This window comes from Cydia amplana, chromosome 20 (assembly GCF_948474715.1).
Source record: "Cydia amplana chromosome 20, ilCydAmpl1.1, whole genome shotgun sequence".
Taxonomy (NCBI): Eukaryota; Metazoa; Arthropoda; class Insecta; order Lepidoptera; family Tortricidae; genus Cydia; species Cydia amplana.
In genome coordinates this window covers 9,845,869-9,869,029 of record NC_086088.1, presented here as the reverse complement: position 1 = coordinate 9,869,029, position 23,161 = coordinate 9,845,869, and the positions used below count along the sequence as shown (strand labels likewise).

The following is a 23,161-nucleotide window of genomic DNA, read 5'->3' as shown; positions in this document are numbered from 1 at the left end:
GTAAGGGTAAAAACACCAGAGCACCATTTTAAACAATATTTATTAGGGAATCACAATAATAATCAGACTTTTGGACTTAGGTAATACGCGACGCCGATCACGCGCAAAAACCGATCTCTAGATGACAGACGTCATAGTGCTGTAGCTCCATTCCCGGTTCTCGTAGTGATGTCAAGACCGCTGTTTGACGATGCCGCCTTTTAGCTCGGCCATCGCCTGACCCGACCAGCGCCCCGCAGGTCACTGTCATCAGTGCAGCCACTGAAGTCTGCCACAGCCAACGCAGTCGCAGCAAGCTGGGTCTTCACCAGGTGGATGTAGCCTCCACCAGTTCAATATTCTGCGAATTGAACAAGCACCTTTTACGCTCAGCCGATATACAAGCCTTGGTCCTTTTGAGTAATTCGACTCGAGTTCTGTTGAAACGGTCTATTTCGTTATTGTCAACTTACACCAAGATATTTAGTTCTATTTCAGTCGAATTGGAGTAAGGGCTTAAGCCGACTGAACCAAATGTAAGAAAGCATGACCAGGCTAGGTACCAAATAATCCGTGGTATGAGAGGTGTTAGGATATGCAAGTCTGCTCAGCACTTGCTTGAAATACACAAAAGGCTTAATTCACGTGCATATGACACCAAGAGGATATAAATACCAATTAATTAATTATGCAAAATAATAAAATATTGCGATGAGCGTGACATCTAGCGGCAGGTAGATAAACCACCCCCTTTTTTGTAACACCATCTAACATAAATTATTTTCTTGTGAATAACGTCATATAACTTTCAAGGATTTATTAGATTTTGATAAATTTCTAGCATGTATACCCATGCAGCTAGCCCAAACCTTCCATTGAGCGGTGCGTTCATACTGACCGCTTAACGTAACAATGACTATTTGTGTCGTTTTAAAAGCAAAGACTTGGAACAAACTCACAATTGGCTTCTCCGTTGTAGGATGTAAGACTCCCTCGCATGCACGCACAAAAATGCGTACAACTCGTGAGAGGCTAACATGGGACACGTCTCATGCATGTGCGGAGCTGCCTAGGCTAGGACACCACTGCCCTTGTAGGCGCAACGACCGTAGAAGTCGGCCCTTCACGATAAGGTTGTTACGGAGCCCGGTGCACGCACTCGCTCCAACTGGGTATTTCGAACAGGCACTCCCTCCAACTCTACTGGATCCGGTACTTCGCCAGCGATCCCTAGAAGGTATAAGTGCAAGCAACTCTTTCAAGGTAACCTTGAGATCATCAGTCTTAAGGTCATTAAAATATCCTTTTGTAAACAAGGTCTCAAGCCAACCTCTCAAGGTCAACAACAAATAGTACGATACGATATAGATAAAACATTCATCGGTAGTAGAAATAATGGTCCTCTTAAGGATAATATCATATCACATGCAATGGTCCGCCTCTTAAAGCCTGCACTGCAGATACCAGGAACAAACTAGCCTGTTAAAGATAGTCTTGTATCACATGCAATGGTCCGCCTCTTAAGGCCTGCACTGCAGATATACCAGTAACAAAATTAGCCTATTAAGGATAATCTAAGCTCACATGCAACGGTCCGCCTTTTAAGGCCTGCATTGCAGCAAATACCAGTAACAACCATCCTCTTAAGGATAGTCTTATATCACATGCAATGGTCCACCTCTTAAGGCCTACACTGCAAATACCAGTAACAACCATCCTCTTAAGGAAAGTCTTATATCACATGCAATGGTCCGCCTCTTAAGGCCTACACTGCAAACACCAGTAACAACCATCCTCTTAAAGATAGTCTTATATGACATGCAATGGTCCGCCTCTTAAAGCCTACACTGCAAATACCAGTAAACAACCATCCTCTTAAAGATAGTCTTATATCACATGCAATGGTCCGCCGCTTAAGGCCTACACTGCAAATACCTGTAACAACCATCCTCTGAAGGATAGTCTTATATCACATGCAATGGTCCGCTTCTTAAAGCCTACACTGCAAATATCAGCAACAACCACCCTCTCAAGGATAGTGACAAGCAACAGGCCGCTCCTTAAAGCCTCTGTTGCGATTACCGGCGCCAGGAAGTAGCCTATTAAGGATAGCATCCCTTGCCAAGACTAAAGTAACAGCCCTTCTTAAAGAGCACATAATAATTAAAGCTCTATAGCAGACATTGAAGAGAGTAAGTAATATAAATAAAATAATCACTCAGTTCTCAACCCGAGTGTCTAATAAAATTAATCAAGCACAATGTGTTTATTTTAGTTGGCAAACCCGTTAACAAAACACATAAGTATGACAACAGTAACCCAGTTCTAAATCTGGGGTAAAACAAAATCACAACTCGATTCCAAACTCGAGAGTAAGTAATATAAATAAAATAATCACTCAGTTCTCAATCCGAGTGTCCAATAAAATTAATCAAGCACAATGTGTTTATTTTAGTCGGCAAACCTGTTAACAAAACACATAAGTATGACAACAGTAACCCAGTTCTAAATCTGGGATAAAACAAAATCACAACTCGATTCCAAACTCGAGAGTAAGTAATATAAATAAAATAATCACTCAGTTTTCAATCCGAGTGTCTCATAAGATTATATCTCAGTTCCTAATCTGAGAATATACTCGTAGTCAGTTCTTAATCTGAAAACGGTACCTGAAATAACAGCATTTGCACTTAACATGGGAAATATAAAATAATAAGCAGTTGCTACTATGCAACCAATTGTAAATGATCATGTGCAACTTGGCTTGCCTCTTCCGTGCCCCTAAATAAAGGTAACACTCTTACTATACCAACATTGAACTACAGTAGAGCCTGAACAGAAGTTCATGTTATCGAGGTTCCTCTCTTACCCAGGTTCGCCTTATCGAGGTTTCACAAATTGTATTTTTCAACCATCATGAAGTGTATATTGATAATGACCAATCAGTCAAATCATGGCACATATGCTTAAACCATAAAGCTTCCAATCCCAAGACACACATGGTTGATTTTCTCCAGCTGTGCATGTGCATTTTATGTGTAGATAACTCAACACATCATCATCCAGGTTAACTTATACCTGCACAAAACTAAATAATTTTGTTAAATGCCATGCAAGCACACATTGTAAGATAAATGAGTTCATAACATAATAAACCACAATTTATGCATTTTTCAAAACAATGAAATACATACTTAGTGAACCCACAAAATTTGTGAAACATATTATTATTTATAACTTCTGATTTATGAAACCCAGAAGTAATAAAAGTGTACTGTTTATTAATGCAAACGGTACCATAACACACTACAATTTCAGACGAAAACCGTCAATAACTTCAAACAGTAGCTCATGACATGATATTCTTCGGTCAATGTTCATTAGCAGTGAATGGGTTAAAATAGTTATTTGGAAAGCTTTAACCAAGCTATTTACCTTCGTTTAATATTCACCCATAAAACACTTATCGGACTGGAACGTTTAGAGTCCAGTCGCACTTGTATGTAAAAGACATGTATCATGTAGACCTTCAATATCCATATTGACTCCTGAAAGTATTTACCTCGCTTACCATTAGCAACAACCTGCTTTACCAGTGTCATACTCAGCTCAGTAAGTATCTAGTTCAATATGTCCATCTCTTTGACAAGATTAAACCTTGGAAACACCTATAATCATACTTCATCGGTGCAAGTATTATAAAATTATGGTCAAAACTTCACCAGCAATAAAGTTTTGTTATAAGGAAATGCATCTGAAACATACTGTTAGAACACAAATGATTATCATTGTCAATAACTCAAACACTTGACAATGTCATGCCAATAACTTTCATTAGTTTGGTAAGTCTGTTTAAATATATGTCTTTGGTTCATTTTATAACATGACATTTTGTGATAAATATTTGCAATGCAAACTTAAACCAACATCCCAATGAACAAAACAACAACCACAACATACTATAAGCTGTATGCAATTAATTTGTATAAACATTCATAAGATTTTTCATACATAGAACCAATCAATAATATGTACAGACAGAAATTTTCTCAACATCTTAAATGATTTACTGCCTTATTTATCAGTATGTCTGCAGCTTAATGTTAATTGCAAAGATGCAGGAGGTTATATCTGATATGAACTGTCTTTTAAAATATTCAGTCCGAGGAGGCTCCGGAAACATGGAGCGACTACTTTTGTCACAGACAATACTAACCAGCTACAAATAACTGTCACCTTTCGCTTATTCACAAAGCGCACTTTACCAACCCACAGTCAATGTAACACATACTAACCGTTAGTATACATGTACAACATGAACAAGCATTTTATTTCTAAATAAATACCTCATTCTCCATGACATCAGAGATTAAGTATCAACATATTTTCTCCATATAATGAATTAGTTGAACACTTGGACATATTATACCTGGCATCCATAACCAACTAACTTTGAAATATTATCCATGTCCATCCAGGCACATTATAGAGGCCTGACCCGATAGCCACTCTAGTACCTTCAACGACGGTATGGTCGTTCAATTCAAGAATCATTGCTGTCAAATATCTGGAAATTACACAAACCAAAAACACACCAACAAAGCATTATGTCAGTTGCAATAAGCATGTGTAATATCATACACACACACATATGAAACAAAAAGTAATTTCTCCTTATTGTTGTTGTAACCAATATTCCAGTGTTTTTGAAAACTTGTAATCTATTTTAATTTGACTGAAAGGATAAAGTATTAAATAGCACTCATTGTTAATCATGAAAGCATAATACCACCATACATATAGCATCAATCAAGGCTAAATTTACATTACCAAACTTGTTTTATATGCTTTTTACTTGAATATAAATTTCACCACGACACAAACTTTAGAAAATGTTCATAGCATTTTGTTAATATGTCATGTAGACACACATGTGTACTTAATCACATTATGTTATGTATCTGAAAGCACATGAATTACCAAAATAACACAACATATAAGTGAGGCAGTGAATATTTACCACTATGGCCCCGTAGCCTTGTTAGGTGTTGGATCAACACAGACTTCTTACCTGAGTGAAGTTTTACCTGAGTTGCTCTGTAATCCCAAGGATTTATTTCATTCACACCAATATCAAAATTCAAGAGTACCTAATGGTATCTGTCAGCTTATGTCTTGTGATCTTCTGCTGTGAATATTGTAATACATACATGCCAGCAGCTTTATTACACTGTCAATATGTTTTATTTTTGACAGTCATGATCATTGATGTACATAAACTGAAATAGGTATCTGAAATCAAACACAAAACACACGGCAAAGGTACGATACGCCAGCCAATAGCCGGCACAGGTTAGTTTTATAGGCTATTCTTGTAGGTATGATTTTGACACCAATCTTGGACTTTGTATATTTAAGTCCCTAACTGATGAGTGGTGTTGGTGCATTTACTCATTACAATCAGATTAACGATCAGAACAATGAAACAAGGAAGGACTACGCGCGGTAAATTTCGTAATGTCAATTTCGATAAATTATATCGTAGTAGGCGGGAATCCACTATCGCACTTCTGAAGCTGTAAGGGTAAAAACACCAGAGCACCATTTTAAACAATATTTATTAGGGAATCACAATAATAATCAGACTTTTGGACTTAGGTAATACGCGACGCCGATCACGCGCAAAAACCGATCTCTAGATGACAGACGTCATAGTGCTGTAGCTCCATTCCCGGTTCTCGTAGTGATGTCAAGACCGCTGTTTGACGATGCCGCCTTTTACTATGGTAATGTTCTTCTAAAAACCGGTTTAAAAATATCGAGCGGAACCGAAATTTGCCCCAAAGGTTTTGCCCCAAGTACATGATAACGGGTTGGAAACTTAACCGGTTTCCGAGCCTTGTGTCGAAGTCGAGATTAATGTATATTTTGTGTGTCAATCGATTATTTATGATAAATCGGATTGGCTCGCCTGATCTAACTAACCACAAACCTTTTTATTGTGTCAACAGATGGCGCTAATGGTGGACGAGTGCGCGAGCACAGGAGAGCTAGCGAGGGACGCGTGCGCGCGGTACCACTCGTGCGCAGCGTGCCACGCGCATCAGCAACACCACCACCACTTATCTGTACATTCGGTAATCACTACACCTTATAAAACAAAGTCCCCGGCCGCGTCTGTCTGTTTGTATGTTCGCGATAAACTCAAAAACTACTGAACGGGTTTCCACGCGGTGTTCAACTATCAATACAGTGATTCCTGAGGAAGGTTTAGGTGTAGGTAAAGTAGCGTTTAAAGCGCAAAAAAGATGCATTAGATCGTTGTGTGGAATTCAGCAACTGGGTTCATGTAAACCATATTTTAAAAAATTAGGAGTATTAACTCTACCTTGTTTGTATATTTTCGAAATTGTAATGTTTGTTAAAAGCAATCCCCACTTATTTCAACAGTTTAAGAGTATACGTCTTAGGAACAGAATAAATTCAATGCCTTCCAAAACAGCGTTATATAGGAAAAGTATATTTGGAATGGCTCCTCAAATTTTTAATAAAATTCCGAATGAATTAAGAAATTTAGAAGATATGACAAGTTTTAAAAGTAAAGTATTTAAATATTTAGTTGACAAAACATATTATAGTGTAAGCGAATTTTTGTTAGACTATAATTAATGGTAACTGTGCACCACAGCATGTATATAATCACAGTCCATTAATGATAAAAAAATTGTACGCCTCACGGCACAACATAGTGATACAGTAATATTATAAGATCTGTACTTATGTACTATTCATACCTATGTTGGACAAATAAACGATTTTGTATTTGTATTTGTATTTGTATAATTTGTTAACCCCTGCGAAGCCGGGGCGGGTCGCTAGTAACCTATAAACGTTAATTTTGTATTAAGCAGAAACGTCTGCTTATGATGACATTAAGCTTAGAAATAAATTAAATTAATTTATGAATTCAATTTTCTGATTATTTATTTGTTTTCAGAGCTCAGAAGAACGGTCATGCTATTGGGACTACGAGTCCATCAAATGCAAGCCGGCTAACTCATCTGACGACATCAGGTTGGTGCAGTTTTAAATGCTCTAACCGACGTTTGAAAAAAAAACCCCCTAAACAGCCCAATATTTTGAATTACCTATTTTATGCTCTTTACGTAGAATCATGTATTTAGGTAACAACTTTTAAACCAAAGAACGTAAGAATACCGGTATTTTTGTATGGAGCAAATAGCGGTTTCCGACCCCTGGCTCTACGACATTCAGTCATGTGACCAGTTGTTTGTCACAGTTGGCCATTACTGTATCAGGTTAGAGTGTAAAATGAACCTTGGCACTTGCCAATAAAGTTCACGTTGGCGTGTTATATAAAATAGTGATGGCGGTCAAAAGGTGTTTTAGTCCTTAGTTTTTGGGGTTAAAATGGTAAAAGTTACTTTGAAATTCGGTCACATTTGAGTGATACGTGTTTTTGTTAAGCTAAGACCTCAAGTACACTTTTTTGTACGTATTTCAGAAATTCCAGAATTTATTTTTAAACTCTATTTATCAACTGAAGTGGGTTATTCCCACTAGTTACCACCAAGTTGTTATCAGTGGTAACTACTGGATTTGTTTTCCCACCTTTTACTGGTAACTAATGGGAATAACCCACTTATGTCTGCAATGTAAAAAGAAAACAGCTTCTGGGTCTCAGGAGGATATTATGCAGTTGATCCTGTCCTCTCCTGTTCATTTTTTCGCTTGTTATATTAGAGATTAGAGTATGCCATTTGTATAATTATAATATCATTGACCTAGGGAACATTTTAGCCGCGTGTGAGCAAAAGATGTGGGTTCGATTCCCGCCTCGGGAACTTGGTCACTTTTTCTTTAGTTTATGATATGTATTTCAGTTTATAATATCAATATCTGGGAGACCGAGCTTTGCTCGGAAAACATATTAAAACTCGAAATAGCGCGTATCATCGAAATCGTTAGAGCCGTTTCCGTGATCCCCCGAAATATATAAATAAATATACAAGAATTGCTCGTTTAAAGGTATTAGTTTTTTTTTTTTTTCTCTTTTTATCTGCAATCGGCTGTTTTAGCCATAATCAGATGTTATGTCTTTTTTGAGGGTTTTGAGAGGTATTCCATTAAATACTCTCTCTTGACTTTGATAGTATTTATCTTCTAGTGCCACTTAGTGCCTCTGGTCTAGTCGCAGTATTTGCCACCTTTTCAGCCTACTCGGATTGTCATTGGTGTTTACCAAGTCCCTTGCAAGTTCGTTTGTATGTTTTTTTAGTCGTTCTTTGTACTTAACACAATATCTGTTAACTTCCTCTTTGATTGTTGGAATCTTTAGGTATTCATGTATCTCTGTATTCTTTGCAAACCATGGTGCACATGTTACAGCCCTTAGGACGTTATTCTGAAACCTTTGCAGAATCTCGAGGTTTGAGTTACTGGCCGTTCCCCAGAGTTCAATCCCATATGTCCATATGGGTTTTATAATGAGGTATTAGATTGAATTAACTTAATTTTCAGGAGCGTGGCGTCAGCCGGGTCGTGCACGGCTCCGTGCGCGACTTTCCACACGTGCTCAAACTGCACCTCCGAGGAGTGCATATGGTGCGCTTCCACTGGCCGATGCGTTGATAAGGTAACTTATTATACTTGGTCAACCAGATCTTGACAGTAGAAAAAGGCGGCAAATTTGAAAAATGTAGGCGCGAAGGGATATCGTCCCATAGAAAATATGAATTTCGCGCCTTTTTTTACTGACAAGATTTGGTTGACCAGCTATAGTTATTTGCGCTTAGTTTAGCTTGCTTCAAGCCTTTTTTAGGGTTCCGTACCTTTAAAGGAAAAACGGAACCCTTATAGGATCACTTGTGCGTCTGTCTGTCTGTCCGACCATTCCCGAATTCCGAAATTTCTGGGTCTATAATTTTGAAAAACACACAAAATAGTTATTTTCCTATAGACGATAGGAAAACTTAGAAATGTGCAGTCAAGTTTGAGTCGGACTTAATTACTTGGTTTTTGATCCGACCCCTACGGGATTTTGGAAAATCATTTCATTCACGTTCCACAGTATAAAAAAATACATTATAAAAATTTGGGTAATGTACCGAATTCTTGGAAAGCGAGTCCGGTTACCGGCACTGGACCGGTTATTTCTAACATTTTAGATTCCAATATAACTCAATGGTAGGAGTCGATTTCAAGGTTTTCTTTTGCAGGACACAGATGAAGAATAGCAGGGTTAAAATAATTTAACTATTTATCGTTAAATAAGATAGGATTATTAGGTTTTCGTGAGTACGGAATATTATGCGAAACTTTGCGCAACTTTCATAATCCATTACAATTTGAGGTTCTATCGCAAATGAGAGAGTCGAAATTTATCCTCTCTGTCACTCTTACATATTCAAGAGATAAAGATGCAGATAGGTAAGTTTCAATTTTCGCGTTTCCTGGGTGGTCCTTTGTAAACAAACTGCCTTGATGTAGAGTCGGACCAAGAAAAGTCTGCAGCGGATTTGATAGCCCCCGCCTTGCCCCTGCAGTGCAAGTGTTATTTATACCTCATAATTTCATAGAAGTTTGACGTTTAAAATAACACTTGCCCTGTGTGGGCTATCAAATCCGCTGCAGACTTTTCTTGGTCCGACTCTATCGATGTCGTAATTTTATTGTCTGTGTAAACTTGATAAAAACAGTTTTAGGTACAGTATGTATAAGTTAATCTATGGTTTACGATGGGTGCTAGTGCTGCATTCTAGTGGCAGAACATCGCAGTAATACTCCCTAGTTCTTTCTAGCGACTCGGAAGGGTCGATTTCTAGGTTTTCGGCGCTTATTTCAAGAATATCGTGCTCTACCCCTGTGATGTGACAAGTTTGGGTTTCTATTGTTTCCAAAATAGTTTTAAGCCATAATGTATTGTTTGACCGCATTTTCGTTAGTCATAATTGATTTGGTTCAGAGATGCTGACGCGATTTAGGGTTACCATAAAACAAACCTAACTTAATGTATCTATAGGATAACCTAACGAAAATTTTGAAATGTTAACGGTTTCAGTTTTATGACTAATGATAACATGACAAACAATACATTATGACTTAAGGTCAAGTGAGGTAAATGCAACTATGGGATTATTCCGTCTCTTCGTTCTTTCTCGAATACGATTGGTCGAAACGCCCTCTACTATGCAACGTTTCATTTTCAAGTAGCTCAGGCATGAAACGTTGCATAGTAGAGGGCGTTTCGACCAATCGTATTCGAGAAAGAACGAAGAGACGGAATAATCCCATAGTTGCATTTACCTCACTTGACCTTAAAACTTTATGGGAAACAACGGGACCCCGACAAGTTTGTTTGTCGCCAGAACGCGTACGGCGCGTCGTTCCCGCTGGGCGGGTGCCGGCTGTGGTCGACCTCGAGCGTGTCGGGCGGGTGCGGCGCTAGCGCGGGCGCGGGCTGCGCGCGACACGTGGCGTGCGCCGCGTGCCGCGCCGAGCCGGCGTGCGGCTGGTGCGACGACGGCGCGCGACCACCCACGGGTCGCGGCGTGTGTCTACCCGGCGGGGCCAGGAGACCGCACGAGCCGCACGTCTGCGAGACTTCAAGGTCAGTAGAGTCACGGCGCTAGTTTTCGTCCACTTGTCAAAATTTATAATAAGATAAGATAAAATGTATTTCATAGATGTAATAACCTGACAGTGTTTGCTGTGGCAACACTGAGATATGCCTGTCATTGTTGTCATGTAACGTAACACATTTCGTATAGCGCTAAATAAACCGTAATTAATTAATTTACTGTTTTATTTGGCTCCAAAATATAATAATGGCGACGAGGATGGGATAACATAATTGAAAAATATCTGGGAAACCAAGCAAAGCTCGGAGAACATATAAAAACTCGAAAATGCGCGTTTTCCTAGAAATGAGACCTAACTAGATCGATTTTTCGCCCCCGAAAACCCCCATATAGCAAATTTCATCGAACCCACGGGTCGCGGCGTGTGTCTACCCGGCGGGGCCAGGAGACCGCACGAGCCGCACGTCTGCGAGACTTCCAGGTCAGTACACGAGGTGCACTAGTTTTCGTCCACTTGAAGAAATTTTAATATAACATATGCTGCACAAATGGCTACTTTCCTACTAGTCAAATCGGCTTCTTTTTAAGAACTGTCGAAACGATTTTCTAATATGGAATTTATATGAAAACGTGTGTAGTGCCGTCACGGTCAGCTCGCCTACTTTTTATATTTCAATATTTTCAATCCAATTTATTAAATTAACAATTAAAAAATAACTTTTATATATGTTTTTCTAATAATTATCTGGTGCTTTATTTCGTACACGGTGTGAAATAATTTAATTTAAGTAGAGGTAAGTACCCAATTGGACTTCCTGCAATCCTCAATGCAAATTTTATACTTGCGAGATATCATTTTTATGTACCTAGATACGAGAGAAGACCCAAAAGTTCGCGACCTTAGAAGAAAATCTCTTTGTTAATCGTTAATAATGACGGCAATATTTAAACTACCAAAGATGTTGAGAAAAAAGTAGCATAGTTCTTTTTAGGGTTCCGTAGCCAAATGGCAAAAAACGGAACCCTTATAGATTCGTCATGTCTGTCTGTCTGTCCGTCTGTCCGTCTGTCTGTCCGTCCGTATGTCACAGCCACTTTTCTCCGAAACTATAAGAACTATACTGTTGAAACTTGGTAAGTAGATGTATTCTGTGAACCGCATTAAGATTTTCACACAAAAATAGAAAAAAAAAACAATAAATTTTTGGGGTTCCCCATACTTCGAACTGAAACTCAAAAAATTTTTTTCATCAAACCCATACGTGTGGGGTATGTATGGATAGGTCTTCAAAAATGATATTGAGGTTTCTAATATCATTTTTTTCTAAACTGAATAGTTTGCGCGAGAGACACTTCCAAAGTGGTAAAATGTGTGTCCCCCCCCCTGTAACTTCTAAAATAAGAGAATGATAAAACTAAAAAAAATATATGACGTACATTACCATGTAAACTTCCACCGAAAATTGGTTTGAACGAGATCTAGTAAGTCGTTTTTTTTTAAACGTCTTAAATCGCCTAAATACGGAACCCTTCATGGGCGAGTCCGACTCGCACCTGGCCGCTTTTTTTTTCTAGCTAAGGCCGCGAACATTTCAGCCTCCCCTCGTAGATATATTATTTTAACATTAAGGATTGCAATACGTACAAATGTGTTCAGCGATGTAGGTTTATATTCAAATTCGTCAAATGGACGAAAACTAACGCACCTACCTTACCTAATCTAATACTATGACAATTATGTAACTAGGTAGGTATTACATAATCGTCATAGTATTAAATAAGGTAGATGCGTTAACTTCGCGGGGTGTCAATTTATTACAGCAAAAGAATCTCCTTAAACATTTTAGAAAATGCACTTTTCTACAGTACAACAGTAGACAATTTCATGCCCTTTAAGTTAAATGTTAAATTTAAATCGCAATCCATTTTTCTAGATGGTTCTTCACCGACTGCCCCCGCTGCCAGTGCAACGGTCACTCCACCTGCGACGAGAGAGAGGGAGACAGATGCATACAGCCCTGCGGCGCTAGAGCAGTAGGGCTGCACTGCGACACATGCGCGCCGGGACACTATGGCGACCCGCTCAACGGAGGCACTTGCAAACGTGAGTACAAGCGAAATCAAACCTTAAATAAATGACACTAAGACTTACTTTACAACGCAGGAGAAAGCAAGCGACAAGATCATTTCTAGGAGGATTCTGATACCCTGGTACATTGCTATACAAACATTTGACTTTAAATCTTATTTGGCGGTTGCTAACAAGCCAACGGTCTGCTATGTAATTAAAGTTAAAGTTTATCCATGTCTGGGTTGTACAGTCGCCATCAGATATATGGGAGCGGCCGAAGTGCTCAAAAATATGTGAACACGCACTCTAACGCCGTGACAATAGAGGCGTGTTCAGATATTTGTGAGCACTTTGGGCGCTCCGATATATCTGATGGGCAACTGTACGAGTAACTCTTATTTTTAGTCTAGATAATACCTAGCTATGAAGTCTAGCTGGGCTAACTGGTTGGTAATCGATTCTTCAGCTCGAGTCACGTTTTTTATATCGAGTAATCAAATCGACTTATACTGATTTTACTATCGATTAATTCGAAACCTTCGATTAAACGATTGTCGTTTTTTTTTCTTTTCAATTTATATTCACTTTAACTTGATACTTTGGACTTTATGTTATGTAGTCTAATTAATCACACTAAGGGCCACTTGCACCATTCAATAACCCGGGGTTAACCGGTTAAACCTGGGGTTACCATGGTTACCAGTACAATTTAACACTGGGTTTTACCGGTTAACCCCTGGTTAGTCGGATGGTGCAAGTGACGTTAAATGTCGCACTTTATCTATTCACTTATAATTTGTTTCAGCTTGTGAATGTAACGCGCAAGCGGTCGCATGCGCACCCGACACAGGCCGCTGTTTCTGCAGCACCAAAGGCTTAGCCGGCGAGCGGTGCGACAAATGCGACAACAGCAACCACTACCACGCCGATCTGTACAACAAGGGGGCTTGCTATTGTAAGTCTAGTCTTCACATTCACCGATAGATGGCGCACCAAAGGCCTGGCCGGCGAGCGGTGCGACAAATGCGACAACAGCAACCACTACCACGCCGATCTGTACAACAAGGGGGCTTGCTATTGTAAGTCTAGTCTTCACATTCACCGATAGATGGCGCACCAAAGGCCTGGCCGGCGAGCGGTGCGACAAATGCGACAACAGCAACCACTACCACGCCGACCTGTACAACAAGGGGGCTTGCTATTGTAAGTCTAGTCTTCACATTCACCGATAGATGGCGCACCAAAGGCCTGGCCGGCGAGCGGTGCGACAAATGCGACAACAGCAACCACTACCACGCCGACCTGTACAACAAGGGGGCTTGCTATTGTAAGTCTAGTCTTCACATTCACCGATAGATGGCGCACCAAAGGCCTGGCCGGCGAGCGGTGCGACAAATGCGACAACAGCAACCACTACCACGCCGACCTGTACAACAAGGGGGCTTGCTATTGTAAGTCTAGTCTTCACATTCACCGATAGATGGCGCACCAAAGGCCTGGCCGGCGAGCGGTGCGACAAATGCGACAACAGCAACCACTACCACGCCGACCTGTACAACAAGGGGGCTTGCTATTGTAAGTCTAGTCTTCACATTCACCGATAGATGGCGCACCCGACACAGGCCGCTGTTTCTGCAGCACCAAAGGCTTAGCCGGCGAGCGGTGCGACAAATGCGACAACAGCAACCACTACCACGCCGATCTGTACAACAAGGGGGCTTGCTATTGTAAGTCTAGTCTTCACATTCACCGATAGATGGCGCAGACATTTGTTGACTCGCTATCTCGTCAATGGGGGCGAGGATCCCTTATTCATAAAATTTTACTTTTTTTTATCTACTTATTAAGAGAAGTCTTTATCAAAAATACATGGTGGCTCCTTTGGGCCTCTTTGGGGTTTTTCAATCAATATTGGCGGAACCCCTGTCAAAAATTGCGAAATTCGTGTACAGCTCTTTTGATGTCTTTGTTTAGTAACTTTAATTAAATTATGTTTTATTCCTTTCTTACAAATGCATAAGTCAAAATGACAGACAAGGATTTGTCCTTATCTGTCATTTTGACTTATGCATTTGTAAGCGATTATTAGCTAATCGAGGTTTGTAGCGTGTTTATGAATTCTTTCTTTACTTATTGTTACAGATGACTTAGCCGTAGACTACCAGTTCACCTTCAACCTTTCAAAGAAAGAGGATCGTCACCTCTCCGCCATAAACTTCCGGAACGCGCCGGTGAAGGCGGATGTGGACGCGGACTTTAGCATCACGTGCTCTGCGCATGCGCGCATGAACCTCACGGTCAGGACGCGCTCCGAGCCGGGCGAGCGCACGCTGTTCGCGCACGTCAACTGCACCAACTTCAGATACAAGTTAGTCATAGTTTGTAGCTTTCTAGTAGAGCCCGAAGGCTTATCCTATTGTCTATTGTTCGGTAAAACCGCACGTGCTACTTACCTGCAAAAAAGGGTCTTAATTATTCTATTTGGCACCTGAGCGCGGGCTAGTCCAACGCTCAAAAAACCAGTGTAAGTGCGCTCTCCGATAACGCGCCTTTGTTACGCATCTCGATGACACATTTTAGACTGGTTCTGTAGCGTTCGACTCGCCGGCTGTCAGTAACCGAAGTACTGACCACACACATCGTAACAAAATATTTATCCATTACTTCATTTTGAATCTTATTGCAATTTCCATAGGAGTTGTAATTCAATTACCTGGGTAAAGTGAACGAGCGATTTTTTATGCAGATGGTTGTGGCACGTGGCACGAGCGGTTTTACTTAACAATAGACAATAGGATTAGCCGTCGGGCTCTATTAGAAAGCTACAAACTATACGTGTTTTATATCATCATCATCTTCCCCGCGTTGTCCCGGCGTTGCCACGGCTCATGGGAGCCTGGGGTCCGCCTGGCAACTAATTTTTACACTAGTTTTTACGAAAGCGATTGCCATCTGACTTTTCACCCCAGAGGATCAACTAGGCCTTATTGGTATTAGTCCGGTTTCCTCGCGATGTTTTCCTTCACCGAAAAGCGACTGGTAAATATCAGATGATATTTCGTACATAAGTTCCGAAAAACTCATTGGTACGAGCCGGGGTTCGAACCCGCGACGTCCGGATTGCAAGTCGCACGCTCTTACCGCTAGGCCACCAGCGCTTTGATTTCTCAAAAGTGTTATTCAATAAAAAGACACGTCAAAATAGTTTACCTTTTTTTCTAATGCTAATAAAACGAACTATAGGTATAAAAGCAATAAGGTATTAAAAAAAATAAAAAGTCATTACGCAGTGTCAGGGAACCGGCCGCAGAACCGCCGGAACTTGACACCCTTCGGCCCAAACTCCTCTGAAAGTCGCTAGACGTGTAGTTGGAATGCTCACCACAAGAAAATTCGCATTGTATTTAGGTAATAATTAAATAAATATTATAGGACATTCTTACACAGATTGACTAAGTCCCACAGGAAGCTCAAGAAGGCTTGTGTTGTGGGTACACAGACAGCGATATATATAATATACAAATACATAAATACATAGAAAACAACCAAGACTCAGGGACAAATATCTGTCAGGAATAATTACAGCATTTTAGTCCAACTCATAATTGACCGTAGACCCTTCCATTACAGATTCGCCAAATCCGACCACGCCTTCGGTGTCGAAGACAACGTGACGTTAACTACGTTCTTCGTATACGTGTACGACTTCCGCCCGCCGCTGTGGATACAGATCTCCTTCTCGCAGTACCCGAAGCTGAATCTCCAACAGTTTTTCATCACGTTCTCGTCGTGTTTCCTACTGCTACTGCTGGTTGCTGCGGCGCTGTGGAAGATTAAACAGGTTCGTGCTGATATTTTATGGTTTCTACTGAATCTAATACAATAATAGACAAGGTAACTTTGACCACGTTCTTCGTATACGTGTACGACTTCCGCCCGCCGCTGTGGATACAGATCTCCTTCTCGCAGTACCCGAAGCTGAATCTCCAGCAGTTTTTCATCACGTTCTCGTCGTGTTTCCTACTGCTGCTGCTGGTTGCTGCGGCGCTGTGGAAGATTAAACAGGTTCGTGTTGATATTTTATCATTTCTCATCATCATTATTCTTAAGAGCCTGGCTCTTGTCGGTGGAGTAACCGCCTCTTCTCTGCCACTGTTTTTAGCTCCTGATACGTCACTACGTTGATTTTCTCTTTGGCCTGGTCCAAAAACGCACGACTCGGTCTACGATTATGATTTCTAGGGAATCAAAAACAATAATAAAGTAACTCTAACCACGTTCTTCGTATACGTGTACGACTTCCGCCCGCCGTTGTGGATACAGATCTCCTTCTCGCAGTACCCGAAGCTGAATCTCCAGCAGTTTTTCATCACGTTCTCGTCGTGTTTTCTACTGCTGCTGCTGGTTGCTGCGGCGCTGTGGAAGATTAAACAGGTTCGTGTTGATATTTTATCATTTCTCATCATCATTATTCTTAAGAGCCTGGCTCTTGTCGGTGGAGTAACCGCCTCTTCTCTGCCACTGTTTTTAGCTCCTGATACGTCACTACGTTGATTTTCTCTTTGGCCTGGTCCAAAAACGCACGACTCGGTCTACGATTATGATTTCTAGGGAATCAAAAACAATAATAAAGTAACTCTAACCACGTTCTTCGTATACGTGTACGACTTCCGCCCGCCGCTGTGGATACAGATCTCCTTCTCGCAGTACCCGAAGCTGAATCTCCAGCAGTTTTTCATCACGTTCTCGTCGTGTTTCCTACTGCTACTGCTGGTTGCTGCGGCGCTGTGGAAGATTAAACAGGTTTGTGCTGATATTTTATGGTTTCTACTGAATCTAATACAATAATAGACCTCGTTCTTCGTATACGTGTACGACTTCCGCCCGCCGCTGTGGATACAGATCTCCTTCTCGCAGTACCCGAAGCTGAATCTCCAGCAGTTTTTCATCACGTTCTCGTCGTGTTTCCTACTGCTACTGCTGGTTGCTGCGGCGCTGTGGAAGATTAAACAGGTTTGTGCAGATATTTTATGATTTCTACTGAATCTAATCCAATAATAGACAAGGTAACTCTAACCACGTTCTTCGTATACGTGTACGACTTCCGCCCGCCGCTGTGGATACAGATCTCCTTCTCGCAGTACCCGAAGCTGAATCTCCAGCAGTTTTTCATCACGTTCTCGTCGTGTTTTCTACTGCTGCTATTGGTCGCTGCGGCGCTGTGGAAGATTAAACAGGTTTGTGCAGATATTTTATGATTTCTACTGAATCTAATACAATAATAGACAAGGTAACTTTGACCACGTTCTTCGTATACGTGTAAGACTTCCGCCCGCCGCTGTGGATACAGATCTCCTTCTCGGAGTACCCGAAGCTGAATCTCCAGCAGTTTTTCATCACGTTCTCCTCGTGTTTCCTACTGTTACTGCTGGTTGCTGCGGCGCTGTGGAAGATTAAACAGGTTTGTGCTGATATTTTATGATTTCTACTGAATCTAATACAATAATAGACAAGGTAACTCTAACCACGTTCTTCGTATACGTGTACGACTTCCGCCCGCCGCTGTGGATACAGATCTTCTCGCAGTACCCGAAGCTGAATCTCCAGCAGTTTTTCATCACGTTCTCGTCGTGTTTTATACTGCTGCTATTAGTCGCTGCGGCGCTGTGGAAGATTAAACAGGTTTGTGCTGATATTTTATGATTTCTACTGAATCTAATACAATAATAGACAAGGTAACTTTGACCATGTTCTTCGTATACGTGTACGACTTCCGCCCGCCGCTGTGGATACAGATCTCCTTCTCGCAGTACCCGAAGCTGAATCTCCAGCAGTTTTTCATCACGTTCTCGTCGTGTTTTCTACTGCTGCTATTGGTCGCTGCGGCGCTGTGGAAGATTAAACAGGTTTGTGCAGATATTTTATGATTTCTACTGAATCTAATACAATAATAGACAAGGTAACTCTAACCACGTTCTTCGTTTACGTGTACGACTTCCGCCCGCCGCTGTGGATACAGATCTCCTTCTCGCAGTACCCGAAGCTGAATCTCCAGCAGTTTTTCATCACGTTCTCGTCGTGTTTTCTACTGCTGCTATTGGTCGCTGCGGCGCTGTGGAAGATTAAACAGGTTTGTGCAGATATTTTATGATTTCTACTGAATCTAATACAATAATAGACAAGGTAACTTTGACCACGTTCTTCGTATACGTGTACGACTTCCGCCCGCCGTTGTGGATACAGATCTCCTTCTCGCAGTACCCGAAGCTGAATCTCCAGCAGTTTTTCATCACGTTCTCGTCGTGTTTCCTACTGCTACTGCTGGTCGCTGCGGCACTGTGGAAGATTAAACAGGTTCGTGCTGATATTTTATGATTTCTACTGAATCTAATACAATAATAGACAAGGTAACTTTGACCACGTTCTTCGTATACGTGTACGACTTCCGCCCGCCGCTGTGGATACAGATCTCCTTCTCGCAGTACCCGAAGCTGAATCTCCAGCAGTTTTTCATCACGTTCTCGTCGTGTTTCCTACTGCTACTGCTGGTCGCTGCGGCACTGTGGAAGATTAAACAGGTTCGTGCTGATATTTTATGATTTCTACTGAATCTAATACAATAATAGACAAGGTAACTTTGACCACGTTCTTCGTATACGTGTACGACTTCCGCCCGCCGCTGTGGATACAGATCTCCTTCTCGCAGTACCCGAAGCTGAATCTCCAGCAGTTTTTCATCACGTTCTCGTCGTGTTTCCTACTGCTACTGCTGGTTGCTGCGGCGCTGTGGAAGATTAAACAGGTTTGTGCTGATATTTTATGGTTTCTACTGAATCTAATACCATAATAGACAAGGTAACTCTAACCACGTTCTTCGTATACGTGTACGACTTCCGCCCGCCGCTGTGGATACAGATCTCCTTCTCGCAGTACCCGAAGCTGAATCTCCAGCAGTTTTTCATCACGTTCTCGTCGTGTTTCCTACTGCTACTGCTGGTCGCTGCGGCACTGTGGAAGATTAAACAGGTTTGTGCTGATATTTTATGATTTCTCATCATCATCATTCTTAAGAGCCTGGCTCTTGTCGGTGGAGTAACCGCCATCTTTCTGACACTGTTTTGAGCTCCTGATATCGGTGGACAGTGTGGCCGATGATCAGTCGCAAAAGTGCATGGTAACTTTATTAATGAATTCATTCATAATTTCTCCGTGCAATTTCGCAGCTCACTGTATCATCATCTTCCTCGCGTTGTCCCGGCATTTTGCCACGGCTCATGGGAGCCTGGGGTCCGCTTGGCAACTAATCCCAGTAATTGGCGTGGGCACTAGTTTTTACGAAAGCGACTGCCATCTGACCTTCCAACCCAGAGGATAAACTAGGCCCGTATTGGGATTAGTCCGGTTTCCTCACGATGTTTTCCTTCACCGAAAAGCGACTGGTAAATATCAAATGATATTTCGTACATAAGTTCCGAAAAACGCATTGGTACGAGCCGGGGTTCGAACCCGCGACCTCCGGATTGCAAGTCGCACGCTCTTACCGCTAAGCCACCAGCACTTACAGCACTTCGCAGCTCACTGTATGTTACCTGCAATAAATTAATGTTACTCTCTCACTGTATGTTACCTGCAATAAATTAATGTTACTCTTCGAAGGCCGCAAACATATGAGACACGCTCTTATGGCTCTACAAATAAGATCGTGTCAGATATTTTTGCGGCCTTCGTTATGTAACATATTATTGCAGGTGACTGTACATTTAAAAAATATACCAGATCGGAATTCTTATATCTCCGTACGTTTATAAATTAAATACACCATAGATAAATTAGACACTCGTCGCAGGTATTATGCATACGTTGACGCGTATTCCTATTAACGCATTGTGTTTTGGGGAACTGAGCCTTACTAATTTTGCTTCTTTTTTTCAGAAATACGACTTGTACAGAAGACGGCAGCGACTCTTCGTGGAAATGGAGCAGATGGCGTCGCGGCCGTTCAGCCAAGTCTGTGTAGAGCTGGAGAAAGGTGGAGCAGGTAAGTAAACTCGTTACTTTATAGTAAAATGTGACTTCTCGCGGTTTAAGGTACCATATGGCGGTTGGTGGTATTCGTATTGGAGCGCTGTGAATAACAGCGTAAGCGTTAGTCGCCATAAGGTACCTTTTTCCGTGGAACGTCACAAATATAGTTACCTTTTAATTGTTGGATTTTTGGACTTTGTAGGCGTTTAGGCAAGGGTCCGAATATGTGATGAAATATTTCTGTAATTATAATTTGTGTGTTTAATGTAGGTTTAAAGATCTTTATTTCTCATAAGAATACATAATATTCACTTACACGAGAATTTCTTATTTTTTTATGCAAAATACATATTTTTTCGGTGAGCGCTTAACTTATTAATGACTTAAATAATAATTTACAAATTAAACTAAATACACCTTTTTTTTGTCGGGTAAATCAATACTCAACTTAATAAGTAAACAAAACATGCAATGGAATGCGAGCGTAGTTGCTACGGCCGGGACCGGCTGGTTCATAGTAAAGCTTTGGATTCCTCCGAAAACGGTGCCGTCATATGACGGCCGTCATATAGCGGCAGCAAAAGACGGCTGTCTTTACGGTGGCGACATGTGGAAAGTACCACGGCGTCATAACACACCGTCATCCACCAAGGTCAAAGCGGCAAATTTGAAAAATGTAGGCGCGATGGGATAACGTCCCATAGAAAATTTTAATTTCGCGCCTTTTCCTACTGACAAGATTTGCTTGATCATCTATAGTTTACTTGGAGGATGAAATATCATCAGAAGAGGAAAATAATCGTAGTACGGAATCATTTATTCAAATCTCGTGTCATTTATTCAAAATGGCGTCACCGCTATCTAATAAAACGTTCACGAAACTATCGACAAGGTCATGACGGCCGCCATCTTACGTTACGTTGACAATCAACGTAACGTAACGCCGTCTAGGAAACCGTGCCATCTTGTTTACATAGACAACGTTCTAGTGACGTCAGTCAACGCTATATAGCGGCCGTAATATGACGGCACCGTTTTCGGAGGAATCCAAAGCTGAGATAATGTATGTAATAAGATAAGAGATAATGAATGAATGAATGAATGAAATAAATTTATTCCAGAAAAATTCCATATGTGATTAAAATATCTAAAATATTTAAAACTAATTACATAATAAATTATAATAATTATGATTAAATTAAATTAAGACGTACACAAACACAACAATTAATTACTAAGGACCTGGGTTTCGGTTGAGATAAGATACGGAACTTACACGGATATAAAGAGCGTGGAGGTGACAAAGCGCTTCTTCTAGTTTAATGCAGTGTTGGTGTGTTTTGATAGATGTAATAATTTATTTATATTATATTTTTGGTTTTATTTAGTTATAAGTAATTATTTACAATAAGTAAATGTAATAGTATATCTGTGTTATATTATATAGGTAGCTATAGTATTTGTATATTAATATTAAAAATAATGTTAAGAGTGCTATTACCTTTCGGGGATGAGCGAGTTTAGGTATTTTACGCGCTGCGGCAGGCCCCGCGAGCTCAGTACGCCGATCCGTTCCACCGCATTTTCCCTCGGTCGCACTAACAATGATGGATTAAACATTCTTGATCCGATCGTGAAGCATATTGAAATCAACCATAACAACACTAACTGTACTTTAATATCAAAGTCCTAAAAATGTTATTTGGTACGAAAATACTAAATCCAGTGCTACACACTTATGTATACATACTTATGTAGGTCATTATTACTAAAAAGAAATTATACGTAAGTACTTACTTAGGTACTCGCTTATTTTCATTTTTCGTCATTGCATATGGTATAGGTTGTATAGTGAAACTATTTTAGCTATATAATAAAACCTTTAATTTGTATCAACGAGGGTTTAGAAACGAGCTGGTACTAAGCATCTGATGATGAAGCCTGATGATGATGATGAAGGTGGTCACGGATACCAATCAACCATGTAGTAACATGATTAGGCTCGTTTGATTCGTCTCAAGAAGATCTTTGGCACTAGGTGATACTCAGGGTCTGATGATGGAGCTGGAAGGTAGTCACCGGTACCAGTCAACCATGCAACTAAACCACTTCGTGTTTGGGCTCGTTTGATTCATTTCAACAAGATCTTTGACACAAGATATGACTCAGGGTCTGATGATGGAGCTGGAAGGTGGGCACCGGTACCAGTCAACCATGCACCTAAACCACTTCGTGTTTGAGCTCGTTTTATTCGTCTCAACAAGATCTTGGACACTAGGTGATACTCAGGGTCTGATGATGGAGCTGGAAGGTGGTCACCGGTACCAGTAAACCATGCAACTAAACCACTTCGTGTTTGGGCTCGTTTTATTCATTTCAACAAGATCTTTGGCACAAGATATGACTCAGGGTCTGCTGATGGAGCTGGAAGGTGGTCACCGGTACCAGTCAACCATGCAACTAAGGGATCATCCATTAATTACGT

At 40.9% G+C, this 23,161-nt stretch overlaps 1 protein-coding gene across 1 annotated transcript in view; it reads left to right on the top strand.

Moving 5' to 3' along the window:
* The window catches only part of LOC134657744 (putative protein tag-53), an 81,905-nt gene that overhangs the window by 48,207 nt on the left and 10,537 nt on the right, over positions 1 to 23,161 (top strand). The window contains 10 exon segments of the mRNA XM_063513308.1: positions 5,991 to 6,107; positions 6,244 to 6,253; positions 6,984 to 7,053; positions 8,521 to 8,635; positions 10,368 to 10,609; positions 12,515 to 12,684; positions 13,457 to 13,606; positions 14,794 to 15,019; positions 16,282 to 16,492; positions 20,584 to 20,689. Coding sequence (XP_063369378.1) covers positions 5,991 to 6,107; positions 6,244 to 6,253; positions 6,984 to 7,053; positions 8,521 to 8,635; positions 10,368 to 10,609; positions 12,515 to 12,684; positions 13,457 to 13,606; positions 14,794 to 15,019; positions 16,282 to 16,492; positions 20,584 to 20,689 — 1,417 coding nt within the window.